At 45.5% G+C, this 23,148-nt stretch overlaps 1 protein-coding gene across 1 annotated transcript in view; it reads right to left on the reverse strand.

The window, feature by feature from the left end:
- The window catches only part of PDE4DIP (phosphodiesterase 4D interacting protein), a 356,229-nt gene that overhangs the window by 67,668 nt on the left and 265,413 nt on the right, over positions 1 to 23,148 (reverse strand). The window contains exons 28-31 of the mRNA XM_081947133.1: positions 22,126 to 22,600; positions 21,426 to 21,661; positions 20,324 to 20,372; positions 19,361 to 19,581 (exon numbers count right to left, since the gene is read on the reverse strand). Coding sequence (XP_081803259.1) covers positions 19,361 to 19,581; positions 20,324 to 20,372; positions 21,426 to 21,661; positions 22,126 to 22,600 — 981 coding nt within the window. The remainder of the gene's footprint in view (positions 1 to 19,360; positions 19,582 to 20,323; positions 20,373 to 21,425; positions 21,662 to 22,125; positions 22,601 to 23,148) is intronic.

The following is a 23,148-nucleotide window of genomic DNA, read 5'->3' on the forward strand; positions in this document are numbered from 1 at the left end:
TTGTCCAGGGAAGCACCCTGTTAAAAAAAAATCGCGAGTTCAACTTCCCTGGACAAAACAGCAAGGAACACGATGGAGCTGCAAGTCTCGGGCAGGACGCATGTCTCGCAGCCCAACTCCTCCCACCCTGCCCCAATGCTAACAGAATCTAGGCTGCTTCCTTTCCCCACCATCTTTTCAGCGAGACGGGTGGCAGGTGTGGTGGGGGAGAAGCGAGAGGTGTGGAGCGAGATGTGCTCCTCTTGCTGTCACTTCTCCCTCCCCTCCCCGGGCATAGCAGGCTTCCTCTGCAGCTTCCAAGCCAGGGCAGAGAAATGACGAAGGGTGAAACGTTCACCCCTGGGGATGAATCAGATGTTTCACTGGAGAAACGGACACACACCAGCCCAGGCTTCCTGAATCTCTTGCTCCCCAGATTGTCCGCCTTGCAAAGAAAGCCCAACCCCGTGCAAACGCCGCCTCCAGCCACCTCTTCACCCTGGTGAAACTACGTTTTTAAAGGATGATCTGCAGGGGGGGGATTTCCTGCACATTGGCAGTGGCATCTCCTCACAGGGCTTCTCCCGATGTCCCAGGGGCGAAGCAACATCCCATAAAGGAAGGCATGGAAATCCATACAACTGGGGATGTCAGAAGAAGCCTTGTGAGAAGACGCTGCTGCCAACGTGCAGGAAATCTCCTCTCCCTCCCCCTTCAGATAGTCTTGTGGGCTGGCCGGAGAAGTCTTCAATGAAATTCGCTCTGTCTGTGCCTCTGCAGGCAGCAGTATCTCCTCGCAGGTCTCATTCTTCCTTCTCTTTGGCCGATTCTCATATATTTTCAAGCAAAACACTGCCAAGAGAGGGAAGTATCTCTTCTCCCTTCCTTGCCAAACTTTGAGTGTAGACGTAACGTTTCACAAAGCTTCTTAATCCGCGGCTGTTGGCTCCCTCGCTTTGTGTTTTTTATACACATACCCTTCCTGGGAATGCCGTTTCCCACTCCCAAGATTCCGTTTCCAAGGAAAGAAGAGCGCTGGGGCCGCACTGGACTTTCCCCCCTGCCCTGACTCCTGTCAGCCTCAACTTTGCTCCTGAAACCCTGCGGGCCACTCCTCTGCTTGAGCTCAGCCGAAGGGGGGGTTGAGGGCAAGGGCGAGATGAAGCTGATTGCTTCCCCTTTGCCTCCTCTCCCAAAAGCAGGAGACTCAAGCCGGCCTTCTGAAGGGTACTGTAGCAGCAGCTATCCACAATTTTTTTACCCTTATTTTGTCCCGATCCACGTGGCTCACTGGGCCACGTGGGTCGGGACGAAATAATGATTTAAAAATTGTGGATAGCTGCTGCTACAGTACCCTTCGGAAGGCCGGGGCGAGGAGCATCGTGTGCATTATTGGCCTCCTGCTGCTTTTGTGGCCGTAATCGATGGCAAAGGCAGCCGCACCTGCCGGAGGCCACGGCCTGAGCAGCACCCGCAAATCAGCTGTTTTTTGAATGGAAGCCGGATCAGCTCAACTGATCCGATTAAGGAGCCGAGAAGCGCTGAGGTGACTAGGGAAGGGAAGGGCTTCCTTCTGTACTTGCCATGGCACCCTTTCTCTTGGGCTTATTTTCGGGGAAGGGCGTATATTTACACCCACCTCAAAAACCAGGCAAAAACCAGGCGTGGGCTTATTAGCAGGACATGTCGTATTTTCGGGGAAACACGGTAGCATTCTATAGCAGCCTCTTAAAACCCGTGATTGGATCCACTCTGAGACCACTACCCTGGGAGCCCCTGGGCCCTATGGTCATAAGGGGCCAAACCCATTATGAAGTTCAGCGTATCCTTGATTCAAGGTGGCACAGGAGACAACTCCAATACTTAATCAAGTGGAAGGGCTACCCCTTATTAGAGGCATCGGGTGAAAAGTAGAAATATCCAGGCTGATTGCCTTATAGCAAAATTCCATGCAAGCCTGGGGGAGGGACACATTCCTAAGTTATACACCTGTACTCAAATTGCTTTGTTCAATACAGGTTACTTTCAGGAAGTGAGGGGAGCCAGATGTCAATGCCTAAGGCATTTTCATGACTACTATCAACTTGAGATGGGGAGGGAAATTCCATGTATACTTTTGGCCAGAGTAAAAGTCTCATATTTCTGTACTGGGATGTGAATGCACATGTCCAGAACTCTGCCATAACATCCTGTTGGAGAATGTGATTGATGACCTCAGCCAGAGGGGAGGGGGCAGAGGGGTAAAGGTCAGATGCCATTAAGTGTGATTTAGTTTCAGCTACACAGAAGTCCGTGCCAAGATGTTAGTCCTAATAAACGAATGGTTTTACTTTGAATTTTGTCTCGGGTTCATAAATTAATCAGGGCAACTCTTGGAACCTTCACACAGAGTTCTGAAGGAGCTGGCAGGTATTTTCTCAGAACCACTGTACTATATCTTTCAAAGATCCTTGAGATCTTCGCTTTTTAATCTTCAAACTTGTAAATCACAATTAATTTTTATTTTTTCAGTAAATATCCAATCACTGATAAATATGGTTTTTGATTGCTCTCTAATCCGATATGCCAATTATTCTGTTTTTGCTAGTTCTGACATGTTCACTAGCCATTGTTCCATTGTGGGTATTTTAGAGTTTCCCCATTTTTGCATGTTTAATTTAATTGTTTGTAAACCATCCAGAGTCTCTAAGGTGAGATGGGTGGTATAGATATCTGATAAGTAACCTCACAGCAATCAAACTAGAGTCTTGGATTTTAAGAGAGCTAATTTCAATAAACTTAGAGCTTGGGAAGGATTCCATGGATGAGAATCATCAAGGAGAAAACAACCCAAGAAGCTTGGGAAAATTTGAAAAATGAGATTATAAAAGTCCAGTCTAGCACAATACCAATGAAGAAGAAAAATGACAGCTTTCAAAAGAAACCAGCATGGCTACATAAAGAACTCTCTGATAAATTGAAAGACAAAAAGAATAGAGACTTCTGCTTCCGCTGCTGATCGCAACGGGCAGGCTCTGCTCGCCCCGCGCTCTCCTGGTGGGCCCCTCACCGCTTGGGGGGCACAGGACGCCTCGTAGAGGCTCCTGCCGAAGGGGCAGCACTGCGGGGGATCCCCTGAGTCGGCGGCGGCCGGGGGGGCGCATCGCCCTAGGCACCAGGAAGAATGATGGGGAGGTGCTCCGGCGTCTTCGTGAGGAGGCAGCTGGAAGAACGAGCAATCTGAAGGATGCGGTTGTGTGTGGTAAGGTGGAAACTTCCCCCCCGTTCCCTTTGTTTGCCTATAAGGAAACCGCCAGCTATTTTTAGAACTGTATTCAACTTGGTTTGGAGAAGCGTGGCTGGAGGGAGGGGGATTTCCCCGCCCCCTCAGACAGGAGGTTATAAACTGTTTTGCTCTCAGCCCTAGAGGAGGAGGAAGGGAGAGAGCCATCTAATGATTTCACGCCCATAACAAAGGCGGATTTTGGATTGTAACTTTACAAAAGAGGTGATGATCAGAAAATTTTGGAAACTTTGAAAACTTTCTGTTATGTCTCTTAACTCCGAAGCTGGCAGGGCAAGATGGCACACTTCCACTGTCTGTCAGGCCTGTAATTCTGTTCCTTTTAGGATCTTTGGCCTGCCACATAATTAAAACATATATATTATGCTGTTTCATTGGTATAGTAGTTGGGAGGAGGGAATAGAAAGGAGTAGGATTGTGGAATGTATTGTTATGGATTTCTTAGAAGCTCAAGGTCGTCTTTTGTCTCCGCACCTCGACACCTGGCCGGAAGAAGAAGGGTGTACATGCCAGCGTGGAAGATGAAGATTGGACCATGTGATGAATTATGGGGTGTGGGGATAGATGATGAACTTTTAACTTGGGAAATTCACCGGATGTACCTTAGAGTTGAAATTTCAACAGCATAATGCCAACATGCCTGTCTTATTAAATTGGAGTTTTAAGGACTACTTTGCCTTGGACAATGATTTAATTCTGCATGATATTTGGAACGCTGACATTATTTCAACTCTCCCTTAAAAAAATTTTTCTTTCATCGGGGTACTGAATCCCAGCTCTGACCCAACCCTGGGCAGGACGAAATTTCAGTGAAGATGGAGGAAGGAAAGAATGCAGCAGAGAAAGCTAAGGATGATGGATCGCTTATTTTTGTCGAAACCATCTATGCACCTTCTAAAGAAATAGTTCAACAGGCAGAGGCGAAGCAAAGGGAGCTTCAGCAGGGCGCCCGGCGAAAGGAACCGAAACCAAGATTTCCCTCACAGACGGAGTTTGATCTGCGGGAGGAAGTTTCGGGATTTATTGCTTCTCAGGAATGCCTGCTGGAAGGAGGGGGGGCCCCCCAAGGGAACTCTGACAGACGGCTGGAGCATGGGGAGAAGAGCAAATGAATGGAGATCTCAGTCGCTATCACGCAGCCAGTCTTTGATGGGCCTTCCGGACCAATTCCGACGCCTAAATGTGAGTGAACAAAAACCCCTGGGGCCCCCAGAACCACCCGGGTGGAGCCTAGCAAAGCCCACATTATCCTTTCCCAGCAGAGAAACTGCTGCGCAGTGGAGCGGAGACCTTGGGTCTTTCCACACAGCCATCAGCGAATCAGCACCCCCCCCCCTCCTGGAGGAAAAAAAAATTGGGAAGTAAAACTTAACCAGCCGAAAGGGGCCTGGAACACTTTCACCTCCCCCCCTCTGCAAAGCGATGGCTCTGGACCCATCAATCAAGCCAATTCAGGTTGGGCTTTCTTCCCGGGTCATGGATGGGCTCAATGCCAGTGGACGCCTGCCCCTTCCCAACCAATGGCGCCACCCCAAATAGCTGCTCAGCAGGCTTTTGCCCAACCGATGGGTGTGGCCCCACAAAGAAGCTTACCACCCCAAGCAGCAGGCCAACAGGTTGCTCCGGTTCAACCACCAGCACCCCCTCCTCCTCCCACACCCCCCCGGTTCCGTGCAACCTATGATGGCAGCCGAGACAAACTAGCTTACTTTATGAATCGAGTGTTGGCGTACGTTGACCAAGTAGGCCCACAATACCTGACGGATCGAGAACTGATCCAAGAAATAGCAGAGGGGATGAATGAAGGAGAGGCAGCACAATGGATAGCGGAACTCCATGGAGAAGCAGCTCCTGAGTTAGATGACATAACGGGGTTCATCCAACTGATGCGGGCCCGATTTTACGATGTGGCCCAACAGGTAGATGCTGAAGACCAGATCCAGGAATTACGACAGGGGGGTCGGCCGGTCAAAGAATTAGTTTGGGAATTCCGGAGAATAGCTGGAAGACTACGTTACTGGCCAGAGAGACTATTGGTCTATACGTTCAAAAAGGCCTTAGATCCCAAACTGAAACAAGCTTGTGCCGTAAGGGGGACCCCAGATCGTATCCAAGAATGGTACACCACTGCAATCATACTGGACCACGAGATTAACACCTATCCAAAGCCTGGTACCAGAACCCCTGAAAAAAAACCGTTAGCCCACCGAACGCAGAGGCAGCAAACTGAAAAGCTCCCACCAACCCCTCGTTCCTGGGGCCCCAAAATAAAGTGCTACCGTTGTGGTCAGCTTGGCCACCGGGCATCTACATGCTGGGCTCCAGCCCCAGTTCCACAACCACGCCAACCACCTGCCAGCACAGTCAAGAAAACCCCCAGAAAACCACCAGAAAAAAGTCGTCTGGCACAACAGCCAGCAGGGGCAGAGAGCGGAGCCACTGAAAACGCCCGGGACACTTCAGAGGAGGAAGAGGAAGGAAACCCAGAAGACGACCCAATGGTGAGTGCACCTATCCGCCCCTTCCAAATAAAAGCCAAACTCCAAATACCGAAAAGGGGGGTAGAAGGGGAAGTTGGGGTGATTATAGATACCGGCTGCACCCGATGCTTAATCAGCATGTCAATAGTGGAGCAACTAGGTATACGCACCAGACCCCTGAAACAACCCATTCCGTTTGAGCAAGTGGATGGAACCCTAATTGGGGGAGCTCCGGCTACAAAGATCACTGAGTTAGTAAAACTGGTGATAGGCCGCCACTATGAGTTCCTCAGATTCATCGTAGCCCCTGGAATGCAGGAGTCAGTTATCCTAGGGCTTGCATGGTTGGACAAGTGGGAACCTACCATAAAGTGGGAGGATGGCGTTAGAAAGGTGACTATTGGACTTGGGCCGTTACCACCAGTGGAACCAAAGGGCCACCCAGGAACATTGGAACCTAACAGCCCAACCCATCCAGAACCTGCAGCAACCGCAGCAGACACTAAACTTCCGGGAATCCAACGAGTCCCAAAGATCTATTGGGATCTGGCGGAGGTGTTCAGTGAGGAAGACGGAAACTACCTTCCACCTCACCGCGCCACAGATTGTGCCATAGAGTTCAAACCTGGGGTAACCTTACCAAAGCCCAAAATGTACTCTATGACGCCTAAAGAGATGATAGAATTGAGGAAGTACATCGACACCAATTTGAAAAGAGGGTTTATTGAACCAGCAAAATCAAAAGTAGCGGCCCCAGTGCTCTTCAGGGAAAAGAAAGATGGGGGGGTTCGCCTCTGTGTGGACTTACGAGCTTTGAATGCGGTATGCGAAAAGAATACCTATCCCCTCCCTCTCATGAAAGATATGTTGAACCACTTGGCTAAGGGCAAGATTTTCACCAAGCTGGATTTGAGAGAGGCGTATTACCGTATACGAATCCGGAAAGGGGATGAGTGGAAGACCGCTTTTAATACTCCCTTAGGCAGCTTCCAATATAAAGTCATGCCTTTCGGACTACAAGGAGCACCCGCAGTATTCATGCAGTACATAAATGAAGTGCTACACGACCACCTGTACCGCGGAGTACTCGTTTATTTAGATGACATCTTGATCTTCTCTGAGACCATGGAAGAACATGTGAAAATGGTACGGCAAGTCCTGAAAAAACTTCTAGCTGCCAAACTTTATGCAAAATTGTCAAAGTGTGAATTCCACAAGACCTCGCTAGATTATCTGGGATATCGTATCTCCAATGAAGGAGTAGAAATGGACCCAGAAAAAGTGAAAGCGGTGTTAGATTGGAAACCTCCAAGCACTCGCAAACAATTACAAAGCTTCCTTGGATTTGCAAACTTTTATAGGCAGTTTATTCCAACCTTTGCTGAAATTGCCCTACCATTGACTGACCTATTAAGAACGGGGCCTTCCCCTACTAAACCAAAAGCAAACCAACCATTAAGATGGACAATTGACTGTCAAAAGGCTTTTGAGAAATTAAAACGGCTCTTTGCCCAAGAACCCATATTGCAACACCCCGATCCAGAGCGACCTTTCATAATCCAAACGGATGCCAGTGATGTCGCGATAGCCGCGGTGCTACTACAAAAGAATAAGGAAGGCCACCTCTTACCATGCGCTTACATCTCCAAAAAACTCACCACTACGGAAAGAAGGTGGCCCATTTGGGAGAAGGAGGCATTCGCGATCAGGTGGAGCATGCTCACCTGGAGGCATCTCCTGGAAGGGGGGGATATACCGTTCGAGGTATGGACTGATCATAAAAACCTCGAAACTCTCCTTGCCCATCGAAAGTTATCCCCCAAACAGGTCCGTTGGGCCCAATATTTCCAAAGGTTCAAATTTGAAATTAAACACATCCCCGCAGGGAAGAACTTGTTAGCAGATGCACTGTCGAGAAAACCCCAGTTTGACAGTAAGAAGGAAGAAATTTTCCATCCCATCATATCTTCTTCTCACCAAAAGGCAGCTCAAGTCACCAGTCGAAGCCAAGATAAACTGAGAACCGAACTGAAAGCAGCCCTCCAGACAGACCCATGGTTCAACAACAACAAAGACATCCTAACGATTAATGATGGCGTAGCCTGGAAGGGATCCAAACTGTACGTCCCTGCAGAAATGAGATTGCAAGTGCTACAGCGGAGTCATGATGCGAAACTAGGAGGTCATTTCGGATTCCTGAAAACTCTCCACCTCGCTAGACGTCAATTTTGGTGGCCAAAGATGAGGTCGGAGGTGGAAGATTATGTAAAAAGCTGTGCTACTTGTGCAACAATGAAAACCCGTCCGGGAAAGCCCCCTGGACTACTACAACAAGTGGCCAACCCTAGCCGACCATGGGAAGAGATAGCAATGGACTTCATTGTCGAACTTCCAGATAGCAGTGGTAATAGAGTAATCTGGACAGTTATTGATTTGTTTTCCAAGCAAGCACACTTTATCGCTTGTTCAAGCCTACCATCCGCAAAGAAATTAGCGAAAATGTTTGTGAAACACATTTATCGCCTACATGGAGTTCCAAAAAGGATCATTTCAGATCGCGGAGTTCAATTCACCGCCAAGTTCTGGAGAGAATTCCTAAAATCGATCGGGTCCACGCAGGGACTCAGCTCAGCATTTCATCCCAGCACAAATGGGGCAGCAGAGAGGGCCAATGCGATGGTGGAACAGTACATCCGGTGTTATGTGGACTATCAGCAAGACAATTGGTCGGACTTGCTACCTTTCGCTGAAGTAGCATATAATAATACGGTTCACAGCAGTACCGGATTAACTCCTTTCCAGATTACCAGTGGCATGGAATTCGTTCCCATGCCTGAACTACCTAAGGAACCTCCCTCATCCATGTCCCTGAATGAATGGCTGGAGGCACTAAAGAAGGGATGGGAGAATACCAAAAAGGCACTAACAGATGCGGCAGAAGCATACAAGAAGCAAGCTGATAAACATCGTTCCCTACAACCCCCCTTTCGAGTGGGGGACAAAGTTTTTTTGTCTACTAAATAGATAAGATTAAAGATGCCTAGTAAGAAATTAGGTCCAAAATTTCTAGGTCCTTTCCCAATAGAAAAGATAATTAACCCAGTTACAGTTCGACTCAGCCTACCTAGACTCTTAGGGAAAATTTACCCGGTATTCCATTGTAGCTTATTGAAGCTGGTAAGGGAGTCTAGCACGAGACCATCCACCCAAACTCCACCTCCTCCCGTAGTGGTAGAAGGGGAAACACATTATGAAGTGAAAAAAATATTAGATTCCAGGCTGTATAGAGGTCGTTTACAATATTTAGTGCATTGGAAGGGATACCCTTTGTCAGAAGCTACGTGGGTGAAAAGTTGGGATCTGAAAGCAGATAAATTAGTGAAGCAATTCCATGAGAAATTCCCTGATAAGCCAAAGGGTCCCCCTGGGGGAGGAAGAGGTGGTTAAATTTTGATAGTTAACATTTATGTTACTCTCTTTTCAGGAAACGTTTTTCTCTTGAGGAGAGGCCGCCTGTCAGGCCTGTAATTCTGTTCCTTTTAGGATCTTTGGCCTGCCACATAATTAAAACATATATATTATGCTGTTTCATTGGTATAGTAGTTGGGAGGAGGGAATAGAAAGGAGTAGGATTGTGGAATGTATTGTTATGGATTTCTTAGAAGCTCAAGGTCGTCTTTTGTCTCCGCACCTCGACACCTGGCCGGAAGAAGAAGGGTGTACATGCCAGCGTGGAAGATGAAGATTGGACCATGTGATGAATTATGGGGTGTGGGGATAGATGATGAACTTTTAACTTGGGAAATTCACCGGATGTACCTTAGAGTTGAAATTTCAACAGCATAATGCCAACATGCCTGTCTTATTAAATTGGAGTTTTAAGGACTACTTTGCCTTGGACAATGATTTAATTCTGCATGATATTTGGAACGCTGACACTGTCTTTATAAACATTGAAAACTGACTCCACCCATAGAACTTCAGGCTTACTGTTTTTGTCTCCGCGACACTCAGACAAATCTCTTGTTGGATTGGATTCCCTGGAACAAAGGATTTTATTCCTCTACTGCCAGAAATTGTAATTAGAAAAATCTCCTTCTGCTTGGACCTTTAGTCTCCTGAACTCTCTTGGCGGTTTTTCCTCCTTGATTGATCCTTCTCTGTATTGACTTTGCTCCTTACTGCTCAACATAATGCCACCTAAAAGACCACCCCCGGGGAAGCCGGGCTTTGCTGTCTCCGCCCCGACATCTACAGCATCCAGTCCTAGTACACAACAGTCTTTAACTTTGCTGATGCAGCCCAAATCTACTGAGATGGACTTTCAACAGATGTTTCAATAAATTTTAAAGGGACACGAGGACATAAAAAGTCAACTAAAGGAGATGAAAGAAGAGCTTAAAGAGAACCAAGACCAGACGAGTAAAAACTCACCGAGATTGGATCTTTTGGAGGGGGGGCAGCTGAGATGAGGGGGGAGATGGAAGGGGTGCAGAAGGGGAACAAAGAACTTGAGATCCACCAGATGAAAACAGAATTTGAAAGAATGTCCTTTTTTCTTAGATTTCAAAATGTGGTTGAGGCTGATGATGAAGGTTTAAGGAACATCATGACAAACATTTTGGCTGAATACATTCAGAAAGAGAAGCAACAGATGGGGTGGGAACTAGACCTGGTTTATAGAGTAAACTCAGCATATGCTAGAACACATAATGTACCCAGGGAGGTACACATTAAATTTCTTAGAAAGACCACAAGAGATGAGATTCTGAGTGCACAAAGGGGGCAAGCTTTGAAATACCAAGATAGAGAAATAACCATTCTGAAACAGATCCCCAAGAAAGTGAGAGAGAAAAGAAAAAATTATTCGCAATTAGCGAAGAAACTTTACCAGAAGGGGGTGTGGTTTAGATGGTTGATGCCTGAAGGCATGCTAATATTCTGGGAGGACACAAGAGTTAGAATCAACACAACCATAGAGGCTCAGGCCTTTATGGAAAAAAATAAAGCACTCCTAGATAAACCTGATGATTCTACAACAGATCTACAGGATACGGGAGGGGCCGGAGCTCTGCTGGCGGGGGGAGAAGGGGCAATACCAAGAAAACTCAGATCACAAAAATGAGTAAGAAAATCTGCTTGATATAAATTGATTGAAACTATTATTTGAATTTATATGCTGACCAAATATTGCTATTTAGTATTGAATTTTGCTTAAATGAATACCATGAGTACGGGGGGAGGGGACACCTTCCACATATTGTAACTGCCAAAATTTGTAACCCTTTCCATCACCCCTTTCCTTTTTATTTCTTTAAAAACCAATAAAACTTTGTTTAAAAAAAAGAATAAGTATAAAAAGTGGAGAGAGGATACATTACTAAGGCAGGATATCAGCAAATAGCCTGAGCCTGCAAAGTTGAAATGAGGAAAACTAAGGCTCACAATGAACAAAGGCTTGCGACAAAAGTAAAAGATAACAAGAAAAGCTTCTTCCAACATGTTAAAAACAAGAAAAAAGTCAAGCAAACACTTGGTCCATTGCTGGGAGAAAGTGACAAGAAAGTGGCAAGCAACAGGGAAAAAGCAAGAACTACTTAACTCATTTTTTTGCATTTGTCTTTACACAAAGGGAAAAAACAGTCCAACTATCAAAAACAGCACCACAAAAAACAGATTTGGAACACAAGTTAAAATAAGGAAGAAAATTGTAAGTGAGCACCTGTCTACCCTAGATGAGTTCAAATCACCAGGACCAGATGGATTACACCCCAGGAAGGAACTGGCAGATGAGATCTCAGAACCACTGAACTATATCTTTCAAAGATCCTGGCACCAGGAAACTACCAGAGGACCCGAAAAGAGCTGATGTAGTTCCTATCTTCAAAAAAGGAAAAAAATAGGTCCAGGAAACTACAGACCTGTCAGCCTGATCACAATACTAAGGAAGATTCTGGAAAAGATAATCAAGCAATGAATCAGCAAACACCTAGAAGCAAACAATGTAATAACCAAAAGCCAACATGGGTTCATCAAAAATAGATCATGCCAGACTAATCTTATTGCATTCTTTGACAAAGTGACAATGTTAGTGGACCAGAGGAATGCTGTCAATATAATTTACTTGGACTTCAGTAAGGCATTTGATAAAGTAACCTACTACTTGATAAAATAGAAAAATGTGGGTTAGACAGCATCACCACCAGATGAATTTGTAACTGACTGACCAACCACATTCAACGTGTAGTCCTATGGTGGGATTCAATTTTTTTTTGCTATCGGTTCTGTGGGCATGGCTTGGTAGGCATGGCATGGCTTGGTGGGCATGACTTTGTGGGTGTGGCAGGGGAAGGATACTGTAAAATATCCATTCCCTCCCCACTCCAGGAGAGGGTTACTGCAAAATCCCCATTTGCTCCAGATCAGCTGGGACTCAGGAGGCAGAGAATAGATGGGGATGGGACCAGTCAGACGTGGTATTTACAGGTTCTCCGAACTACTCAAAATTTCCACTACCGGTTCTCCAGAACTGGTCAGAATCTGCTGAATACCACCTCTGATGTAGTCCTCAATGGAACTGCATCTACATGGAGGGAATAATGCAGTGGGGAACGCCAAGGCTCTGTTTCATGCCCAGTTCTCTTCAACATCTTCATCAATGATTTGGACGAGGGGATAGATGGGGAACTCATCAAACCTGCAGACAACACCAAGCTAGCAGAAATAGCCAACACTCCAGAAGATAGGCTTAAGATACAGAAGGATGTTGACAGAATTGACAGTGGGCGCTATTTAACAAAATGAAATTCAATTGTGAAAAAAGTAAGGTTCTACATTTAGGTAAGAAAAACAAAATGCACAGGTACAATATATGTAGTACCTTGCTCAATAGTAGTAACTGTGAGGAGACAACTTCTGGCAGCCGAAGGCGACGGTTGCGTGCGCCCGCCTTCTCGCTGCTTCGGTGTTCTCCCCTGAATCCTAGGGGGAGCTCTGTGTGCCTTGGGGGGGCGCACTGCCGTAGGGGCAGCTTGCTGGGATCCCCTGGAGCGGTGGCGGCCGCGGGGGGGTCTCCAGATTTGCCCCAGGAGCCGGAGAGCGTAGAGAGTGCGTGGAATGCCACCACGCGCTTTGCCGAACGCAGCCTGGAAGGAAATGATAGCGGAGTTCCATGAGGAAGCAGCTCCAGAGCTAGATGATGTAACTGAGTTCATCCAAATGATGCACACCCGATTTAACGATGTGGCTCAACATGTGGATGCTGAAGATCAGATCCAGGCATTGTGACAGGCTGGTTGTCCCGTGAAGGAATTAGTTTGTGAGTTCCAGAGAATAGCTGGAAGACTCTGATACTGGCCAGAAAGACTCTTGGTCTACACATTCAAAAAGGCCTTAGATCCCAAACTGAAAGAAGCTTGTGCCATAAGGAGAGTCCCAGACTGGACCACGATATTAACACCTATCCAAAGCCTGGGACCAGAACCCCTGCCAAAAAACCTTTGGCCCATTGAACGCAGAGGCAGCAAGCTGAAAAGCCTCCACCAACCCCTCATTCCTTGGGGCCCATTATAAAGTGCTACTGATGTGGTCAGCTTGGTGACAGAGCACCAGAATGTCAGGCTCCAGCCTCTGTTCCACCACCACGCCAACCACCTGCCAGCACAATGAAGAAGAAACCCAGAAAACCACCAGAAAAGAGGAGGAGGAGGAAAAAATGCCAAAGACAACCCAATGATGAGTGCACCTATCCGTCCCTTCTCGATAAAAGCCAAACTCCAGCTGCCAGGAACGGGGGTGGAAGGGGAAGTTGGGGCGATCATAGATACCGGCTGCACCCAATGCTTAATCAGCATGTCAATAGTGGAGCAGCTAGGTATATGCACCAAACCCCTAACCCATCCTATTCAGTTTGAGCAAGTAGATGGAACCCTAATTGGGGGGACTCCAGAAGATCACCGAGTTAGTAAAGTTAATAATAGGCCGCCACTATGAGTTCCTCAGATTCATTGTGGCCCCAAGAATGCAGGAGTCAATTATCTTGGGACTTGCATGGCTGGACAAGTGGGCACCCACTATAAAGTGGGAGGATGGTGTTAGAAAATTGATTATTGGGTTTGGGCCATTACCACCGGTGGAGCCAAAAGGCCACCCAGGAATGATTGGACCCAACAGCCAAAACCATCCGGAACCTGCAGCACCGGCAGCAGACACCAAACCTCCGGGGATCCAACGAGTCCCAAAGATCTACTGGGATTTGGCGAGGAGTTCAGTGAGGAAGACAGAAACTACCTTCCACCTCACCCCCCCCCCACAGATTGTGCAATAGACTTCAAACCTGGGGCAACCTTACCAAAGCCCAAAATGTACTCTATGACTCCCAAGGAAATGATTGAATTGAGGAAGTACATTGACACCAATTTAAAAAGGGGTTTTATTGAACCAGTGAAGTCGAAAGTAGCGGCTCCAGTGCTCTTCAGAGAAAAGAAAGACGACCGAGTTCTCCTCTGTGTGGATTTGCGAGCCTTGAATGTGGTATACGAAAAGAACACCTATCCCATGCCCCTCATGAAAGATATGTTGAACTACTTGGCTAAAGGCAAGATCTTCACCAAGCTGGACTTGAGAGAGGTGTATTACCGCATACGAATCCGAAAAGGGGATGAGTGGAAGACCACATTTAACACTCCCCTGGGCAGCTTCCAGTACAAAGTCATGCCTTTTGGACTACAAGGAGCACCCACAGTCTTCATGCAGTACATAAATGAAGTGCTACATGACAACCTGTACCGCGGAGTACTCGTTTATTTAGATGACATCTTGATCTTCTCTGAGACCCTGGAAGAACATGTGAAACTGGTACGGCAAGTCCTGAAAAAACTTCTAGCTGCCAAACTATACGCAAAATTGTCAAAATATGAGTTCCACAAGACCTCGCTAGATTACCTGGGTTACCGTATCTCCAACGAAGGGGTAGGAATGGATCCAGGAAAAATGAAAGTGGTGTTAGATTGGAAGCCTCCAAGTACTCGCAAACAACTACAAAGCTTCCTTGGATTTGCAAATTTTTATAGGCAGTTCATTCCAACTTTCACAGAAATTGCCCTACTATTGACTGAGCTATTAAAGATGGGCCCTTCCCCAACAAAGCCAAAAGCAAACCAACCACTAAAGTGGATAATGGACTGTCAAAAAGCCTTTGAGAAATTAAAACCGCTCTTTGCCCAAGAGCCCGTATTGCAACACCCTGACCCAGAACGACCATTCATAATCCAGACGGATGCCAGTGATGTAGCAATAGCCACGGTACTACTGCAAAAGAGTAAAGAAGGCCACTTCTTGCCATGCGCTTACATCTCCAAGAAACTCACCGCTACTGAAAGAAGGTGGGCCATTTGGGAGAAAGAGGCATTCGCGATCAGGTGGAGCATGCTCACCTGGAGACATCTCCTAGAAGTGGGGGATATACCATTTGAGGTCTGGACTGATCATAAAAACTTCAAAGCTCTCCTAGCCCATCAGAGGTTATCCTCCAAACAAGTTTGCTGGGCACAATACTTCCAAAGGTTTAAATTTGAAATTAAACACATCTCCGCAGGAAAGAACTTGTTAGCAGATGCTCTGTCAAGAAAACCGCAAAATGACAGTAAGAAGGAAGAAGTTATCCACCCCATCATATCTCCCTCTCACCAAAAGGCAGCTCAAGTCACCACTCAAAGCCAAGATAAGCTGATGGCCGAGCTGAAAGCGGCACTCCGGACTGACCTGTGGTTCAACAACAACAAGGACATCCTAATGGTGAATGATGGCTTAGCTTGGAAGGGGTCCAAACTGTACATCCCTGCAGGGATGAGGCTGCAAGTTCTACTGTGGAGTCATGATGCGAAACTAGGAGGCCACTTCGGATTCCTAAAAACGCTCCATCTCGCCAGGTGTCAATTTTGGTGGCCAAAGATGAAATCGGAGGTGGAAGATTATGTAAAAAGCTGTGCTACTTGCGCCACAATGAAAACCCAGCCAGGAAAGCCCCCTGGACTACTACAACGAGTGGCCTACCCTAGCCGACTATGGGAAGAGATCACAATGGACTTCATCGTCGAGCCTCCAGCCAGCAGAGGTAATAGAGTAATCTGGACAGTTATTGATTTGCTTTCCAAGCAAGCACATTTCATCGCTTGCTCAGGGCTGCCATCTGCAAAGAAATTAGCGAAAATGTTTGTGAAACACATTTATCGCCTGCACGGGGTGCCAAAAAGGGCCATTTCAGATCGATTGGGTCCACAAAAAGAGCTCCTCAGATCGATTGGGTCGACACAGGGACTCAGCTCAGCATTTCATCCCAGCACAAATGGCACAGTGGAGAGGGCCAATGCGATGATGGAACAATACATCCGGTGTTATGTGGACTATCAGCAAGACAACTGGTCGGACTTGCTACCCTTCGCCGAAGTGGCATACAACAATGCAGTCCACAGCAGTACCGGATTAACTCCTTTCCAGATTACCAGTGGCATGAAATTCGTTCCCATGCCTAAGCTGCCTAAAGAACCTCCCTCCTCCATGTCTCTGAATGAATGGATGGACACACTAAAGAAGGGATGAAAAAATATGAAGAAGGCTCTAGCAGATGCGGCAGAAGCCTACAAGAAGCAAGCTGATAAACATCGCTCCCTCCAACCCCCCTTCCAGGTGGGGGACAAAGTTTTTCTATCTACCAAATACATAAGATTAAGGATGTCTAGTAAGAAATTGAGTCCAAAATTTCTAGGTCCTGTCCCAATAGAAAAGATAATTAACCCAGTTACAGTTCGACTCAGCCTACCCAGAATTCTAGGGAAAATTTACCCAGTATTCCATTGTAGCTTGTTGAAACCAGTAATGGGGTCTAACATAAGGCCATCCACCCAAGCTCCCCCTCCTCCTGTAGTGGTAGAAGGGGAAAAACATTATGAAGTGAAAAAAACTTAGATTCCAGGCTGCATAGAGGTCGCTTACAAAGGGGTACCCTTTCTCTGAAGCTATGTGGGTGAAAAGTTGGGATCTAAAAGCGGATAAATTAGTGAAACAATTACATAATAAGTTCTCTGATAAGCCAATGGGTCCCCCTGAGGAAGGCAGAGGTGGTTAATTTTATTATGGTAACTTCTAATTTTAATTCTCTTTTCCAGAAACGATTTCCCTTTTGAAGAGAGGCAGCCTGTCAGGCCTGCAGCGGTTCCTTTAAGAATCTTTGGCCTGCCACACTCTCTCTTCTAGCTTCATCTTTAATATGCATATTTATTAAGGGGGGGTAGCATTGGGTAGAATGTGTTGTTTTCAAAATAAAAAAATCCTTTCTGGAAGCTCAAGTTATTCTTTGTCTCCGCACCTTGGCAATTGACCGGAAACAGCGGGTTGGAGCTGAAAGCATGGAAGAAGAAGATTGGAGCATATGATCCATTAGTGGGTGTGGGGACAAGATCATGAACTTTCAACTGGGTGGGAATCCTAGGTAACTTCCAGAATTGGGATTCTACAGATGTACCAACATGTCTGACTTATTAAATTGGAACTTTAAGGAAAGGTTTGCCTTGGACTCTGATTTAATTCTGCATGATACCTGGAACGCTGATAGAAATCAAACGGCATAACATTAAGGAGACAGCTGAGAAGTAACTTAACAGAATATGTAAGACTTAACATGAGGCCTTACTTGTTAAGAAATTTAGAGAACGTTGCTCTTGAGTCTAAGATAATCTTTTTCAGTACAGGTAAATCCCGGGTTACGAGTGTTCCCTTAACGAATGTTCGAAGTTATGCGATTAGTGTCCCCTAGCGTTCTCTGAATCTTGCAGCAACATGGCAGTTGTTCACCCTTATGAATAACTGCAGAGGCTCTGCAACATTTGTCCTGCATGTTGCTGCACCTCAGAAGACCCATTTCGGCATCCAGTGGTCTCCCCTGGCCCGTTGCAGGCCAAAATGGAGCCTCCAGGGGCTGGATCCATCCCTATAACACTCCATTCAGCCCTCTGTGGCCCTCCCCAGGCCTGTTGCGGACTGAAATGGAGTCTCCTGGGGCAGCCCCTGGAAGCTCCATTTTGGCTTGCAATGGGCCAGGGGAGACTCACGGAGGGCTGAACGGAGTGTTGGAGGGCCAGGTCTGGCCCCTGGAGGCTCCATTTCAGCCTACAATGGCCTGGGGGAGGACCATGGAGGGCTGAATGGGACATCGGACTCACCCTTCAGAAGCTCCATTTCAACTGGCAACCTAATGGGTGACGCCTGTGGAGGGCTGAATGGAACTGCAGAGGGGTACTCAAGTCTGGAGATGAGAATGCTTGCTAGATCTTTACAAGGTAAGTGACCCGGCATGGCATGTTGAGGTGGGGAAGCAATTGTGGGGAACAGAAGGTATTTCAGTGGGTCAGGGAAGCCTTAGGCGGTCTTAGGCAGGTGACTTGTTCCATCAGTAGGCTCCCCATGGCTTTCCCCACCCTGAAATATCTCATGTGCACTTAATGAGACTTGCATTCAATTAGCGAATGTGTGGGCAAAAGGAGGGAGTGATCCCGTTCAAGGTATGAGATTCATTCCATGAATTCTTGGGTTACAAATGGAATGGGCAGACTACATTACATTTGTAACTCAAGGACTACCTGTATTATAGAAATAGAAGATACCACTCATAAGAAGATTACAAAGTAATATCAGATTTTGGAACTCCGTTTATGGAATGGGACAACTCACCATGGCCTGCTCAAAGCCGCCAGCTCACCACTGTCAACTCTCCGCTCCCAAGTCACTGCAGAAAAACTCCACACAGTCAACTCATTTCAGTCAGCTGAAGGAAGAGCCAGGTGGGCAGATGAGTGAGCTGGTGGGCAGAGCTCAGAGTGTGTTGCAACGTGTGATGGAGATATGATGGCAGCCAAGGGCTTTCCATTTTTACTCTCCACAACTCTGCCACACTGGGGTTGAAACTGCTGCCATTGCCGTTGCTCCAAGCCCAGCATTAGCTGTGGCTCTGAGTGGCAGGCCTGAGCCCAATGTGGCAGCAATGGGGTGTGTGAAAATGGGAAGCCCCCAGCTGCTGCTGTCTCCCCACCACTCGCCCTGACTGCCACTGCTGCCCCCAGCCTCTTCTGCTCAGAGCCAGCTGCTGCAGGAAGTTTGAAAATGGGAAGCCCCCAGCTATCATGCTGTGTGTTCTGCCCCCCCCCCAGCTCTCCCTCCTGCCGCCTGTGGCAAGTTGTCCCTGTGGCAAATTGGTCGTGTGGAGTTCTCCTGTGGAAACTTGGTGGGAGCAAGTTACCAGAGGTGAGTTGGCCATGGTAAGCTAGCTGCAGCTAATTGTCCTAGACCTCTCCTTTTACTAGCTAAGCATAAGATGCTAAGGAAAACAACTGATTTATAATTAGATTATTCTGATTTGTCAAATAAATAAGATAGAAAGAATTATTAATTTATAGAATCATAGGACTGGAAGAAACCTTGGAGGTCTTCTAGTCCAATCCCCTGCCCAAGGCAAGATACTTTATACTATCCTGGACAAAATTTTAATTGAAAACCTCCAGCCATGGTTACAGTTTCTCTTACTTGCCAAACCTGATTATATCCCTCCAGATCTTAAGTTCTATACCTTTGTTTGGAACATTGTAGACTTGGCCTTCACTTATATTATTTTCACTAAAGTCATCCACATCAGAACAGACTTCTGGATCATCAGAGAGGAAGGAGATGTTGCTATGAGAGCAGGGTGACTCAGATATAATATGGCTATTGAAAGGGGTCACTGAGCACTCTTGTAGTTTTGCTTGGAGCGTCTTGCTGGATTGTTCTTTCTGCAGTTCCTTGTTCATCCTGAGGAAAGGCAAACCTTGAAGATTACCAAAGATATTGATACATCCCATTCTTTACCTCAGTTTCAGTATATATAGCTCTCTGATAGCAATAGCACTTAGACTTTTATACCATTTTGCAGTCTTTACAGTCCTCTCTAAGCGGTTTACAGAGTCAGCATATTGCCCCCAACAATTTGGGTCCTCATTTTAGCCACCTCAGAAGGCTGGGAGGCTAAGTCAACCTTGAGCTTGTGATCTTTGTACTATTAGTCAGCCAGTAAACTTCCACAGTCTGCAAATGATTTTAATAATCCCATGAAGAATATTATGATTCTTTGCACAGATATTCTGACTGGATTTGACATTTTTGCCCACCTATCAAATTCTTTCCAAGGAACTGGAGTAGGCAAATGTGGATTTGAATGGTGTTACAGATATTGTCACAGGATGTGGGCTTATTATTATTAGTTTTGTTATTGCTATAAAGGATTTCATACTGGTATGGAATAGATTCCAGCACAAGGTATTCAATTGAGGTGACCTGTATTTTATGAAGAAAGACAATTGTTTCTTGACAATTTGAAAAGGGAGCTTTTCTTGAGCAAATTGGCCAAAAGGATAAAAAAAACACAAATGAGCATTTATCAAGTGGCAAGCTATATAGCCCCATGGACTACATGCAAACTATACAGTAAAATGAATGACAAACTAATTTGGATAATTCCAAAATAAGCCTGTATCTAGCAATCCATAATAATTACCTCATTAACAATTCATGACTTGTTTTGTCCTCCATGTTTAGATCATTCCCTAAAACCAGAATTTTTTAAAAGTTAGTGATTGTGTAACTTCTCCATCACAGGACGTACAGTATCGATCACTTGAAATACAACTCAGCCTCCCAATATCCTTCTTTCAGTGAAAAATTAAAAATAGATAAATAAATAAGCATGGAGCTTACGGAATTAAAAAGATCCCATTCCAATGTTTCCAACTAGCTTCCTTGTTAATTTTTAAGCTACTCAAGGTACTAATTATGACCTTTAAAGCACTCCATGGCTTAGGCCCAAGGTACATGCGAGACCACCTACTGCCACCAGTAGCCTCCCACCGTCCAGTGCGATCCCACAGAGTTGGCCTCCTCAGAGTGCTGTCAGCCAGACAGTGTCGGCTAGCGACCCCCAGGGAGAGAGCCTTCTCTATGGGAGCGCCTTCCCTCTGGAATGAGCTGCCCCCGGAGCTTCGCATAATCCCCAACCTCTGTTCCTTCCAACGCGCCCTAAAAAGTTGGCTTTTCCAGCAAGCTGGCCTGGCCCGTTAATTTTATCTAATTTTTAAAATGTTAGTGTTATTCAGTTTGTTTCTTGGATTGTTTCTAATTTTCTTTTAAGTTTTGTAATATGTGTTTTTTTAATGCTCTACGCCGCCCTGAGTCCTTTGGGAGAAGGGTGGCATATAAATCCAATAAAACAAACAAACAAACAATACTCATATATTGTCCCAATGATTCTATACATTTCTCCATAATCTATGTTGGACATACAATGACCTTGTAAAGCCTAATTGTAGGTCTGCTTTGACTCTGGTTCCATTAGCTGCTTTGGACATACACTTCGTAGGCTTAACCTAATGAAATAATAGGGTAGCAACCCACTCCCACATTGTTAGGTTGCAAAAAATTTTGAGGCACTGAACTGGCAGCAATGCCAGCAGCAACCCACCTTTGTATAAGATGTACATCTTTTTGGAACAGCACCCTTTATGCTATAATGCTACTGGTGAAAGAAAGCTATAGGGAATCTATTTTGAATACCCCAAAATAAAGCTTCTAATTTAAACTTTGCAAGTGCCTATTGAACTCACTTTGGTTCAGTTTTCTGGCCAGCTGGTCTGCCAACTGGTTCCCTTCTGCAAGTTGCTCACGGAAGCTCTGCCCCAAGTAGTAATCAATATCAGTGCTTCGTAGAAGCTCTTCAAAGGATTTGATGGTGTCCTTGAAGTATTTCTTTAGCATATGACACACCTTTTGTCCCTCTCGCATTAGCTGGCGCAGATGGGAGAGCTCTCGAGCTTGAGCTTGGACTAACGAGTCATATTTCCTTGGGGAAAAGAGAGAAAACAATTAGCAAAAGTTATTAAGAGATCCAACTTCAGGACAAGTAAGAAATAAGGTTTTTTCTGTCCACTTTGTCCCATTCACCAGAAGGACATCCATGCTTGAAGTATCTCATACATTCATCATAGAGAGCTGAATCCACATTCACATTCTGGAGTGAGTTTACAAAATCTTAACAGGAGAGGGGGTAATTCAGAAATGATTCATATATTACAGAACATAGTGTTTTAAATTAATTTTATCTAGTACTTATCTTGCAGTAGTTCTCATGCAGAGAACTATTTTTTGGTGTTACCAGAAGTGTGATTATACCATCTGCTTGAATATGCAAAAGCCAACCTTTTGAAGTAGATACTTTATTGCCCATTGTGATGTTGCAGAAAGCTATACCAACACTTTCTCAGACTTAACTGATCATATTTATCCCTGCAACTTGTAATGTCCTACCCCAAGGAGGCTGTACATTTCAATTCCTCTGTCAAAAATTCCTTTGGCTTGGTCTCATTCAGATGAGCTTCCAGCAGGGTTACTCTCTGTATAAGTCTGACCAAATCTTTATTGGGCTGGAGACTTGGTGGGCAGAAAGTTCCAAAGCTATCAGATTGCCAGCCTTCATCTTCATCAGTCATACTGTGGGAAGGAGAATTGCCCAGAGTATAGCCTTGCCTCAATTTGAGTGGCTGATCTCCCACAGAACCATAGTCACTGGTAGTGGATACAGAGCGCACACAATTTTGTAAGTTCTGGATAACTTTGTGGGAACTTTGCAATTGCATCTGGAGAACCTGAATATGCTGGCGGAGAACTGCATCATCATCATTTTGGCTGACATCCAGGAATGTTTCCTGTTTCATCAGTCTGTTTTGAGGGGCTTCCAATGATTTCTTCCAAAACTTTAGTTGCTCATCATGAACTCTGCATCCTGAGTAAAACAAAACAACAACAAAAAGACTAAGAATTAGGACTAAATAAATAATCAAGCTTTTCTTCCAGATAAATTGAGTATGGATTGCAGCAAATTCCAATTTTCCAATACATCTTTTTTTGCCTATAAATATCTACAATTTGCATGTACAATGGTGACCAAAATGGAACTTTGAAATATTCTGTTTTCTATACCTTCTTATGTTAAGAATTGTTTGCTCAACATTGTTCAGGAGTCCTTTATAAGTCAAACAATTGAAAGCATTAAGGATGGCAGCCAGAAAGATGAGGGAATAGATATAGACTGATGGCCATACCTACAAATACAGGTGAGGTGCAAAAAGATAGAGAAAGAGACGGATTTTATAAGGAGCCACAAGAACTAGATAAAATTCTACAGGGAACCGAAGAGAAATTGATAAAAAATATAACATTACTTATTAAGATTAAAAATGAAAGAAGAATTCATGAAAGAAACTATGGTAACATGGGTGACAAATTTCGGCTATACTATAAAATTGACTGAATGGGAAAAACTTTGGAAAC

The sequence above is a fragment of the Natrix helvetica genome (assembly GCF_964273705.1).
Source record: "Natrix helvetica genome assembly, chromosome: 3".
In the NCBI taxonomy this organism is placed as follows: Eukaryota; Metazoa; Chordata; class Lepidosauria; order Squamata; family Natricidae; genus Natrix; species Natrix helvetica.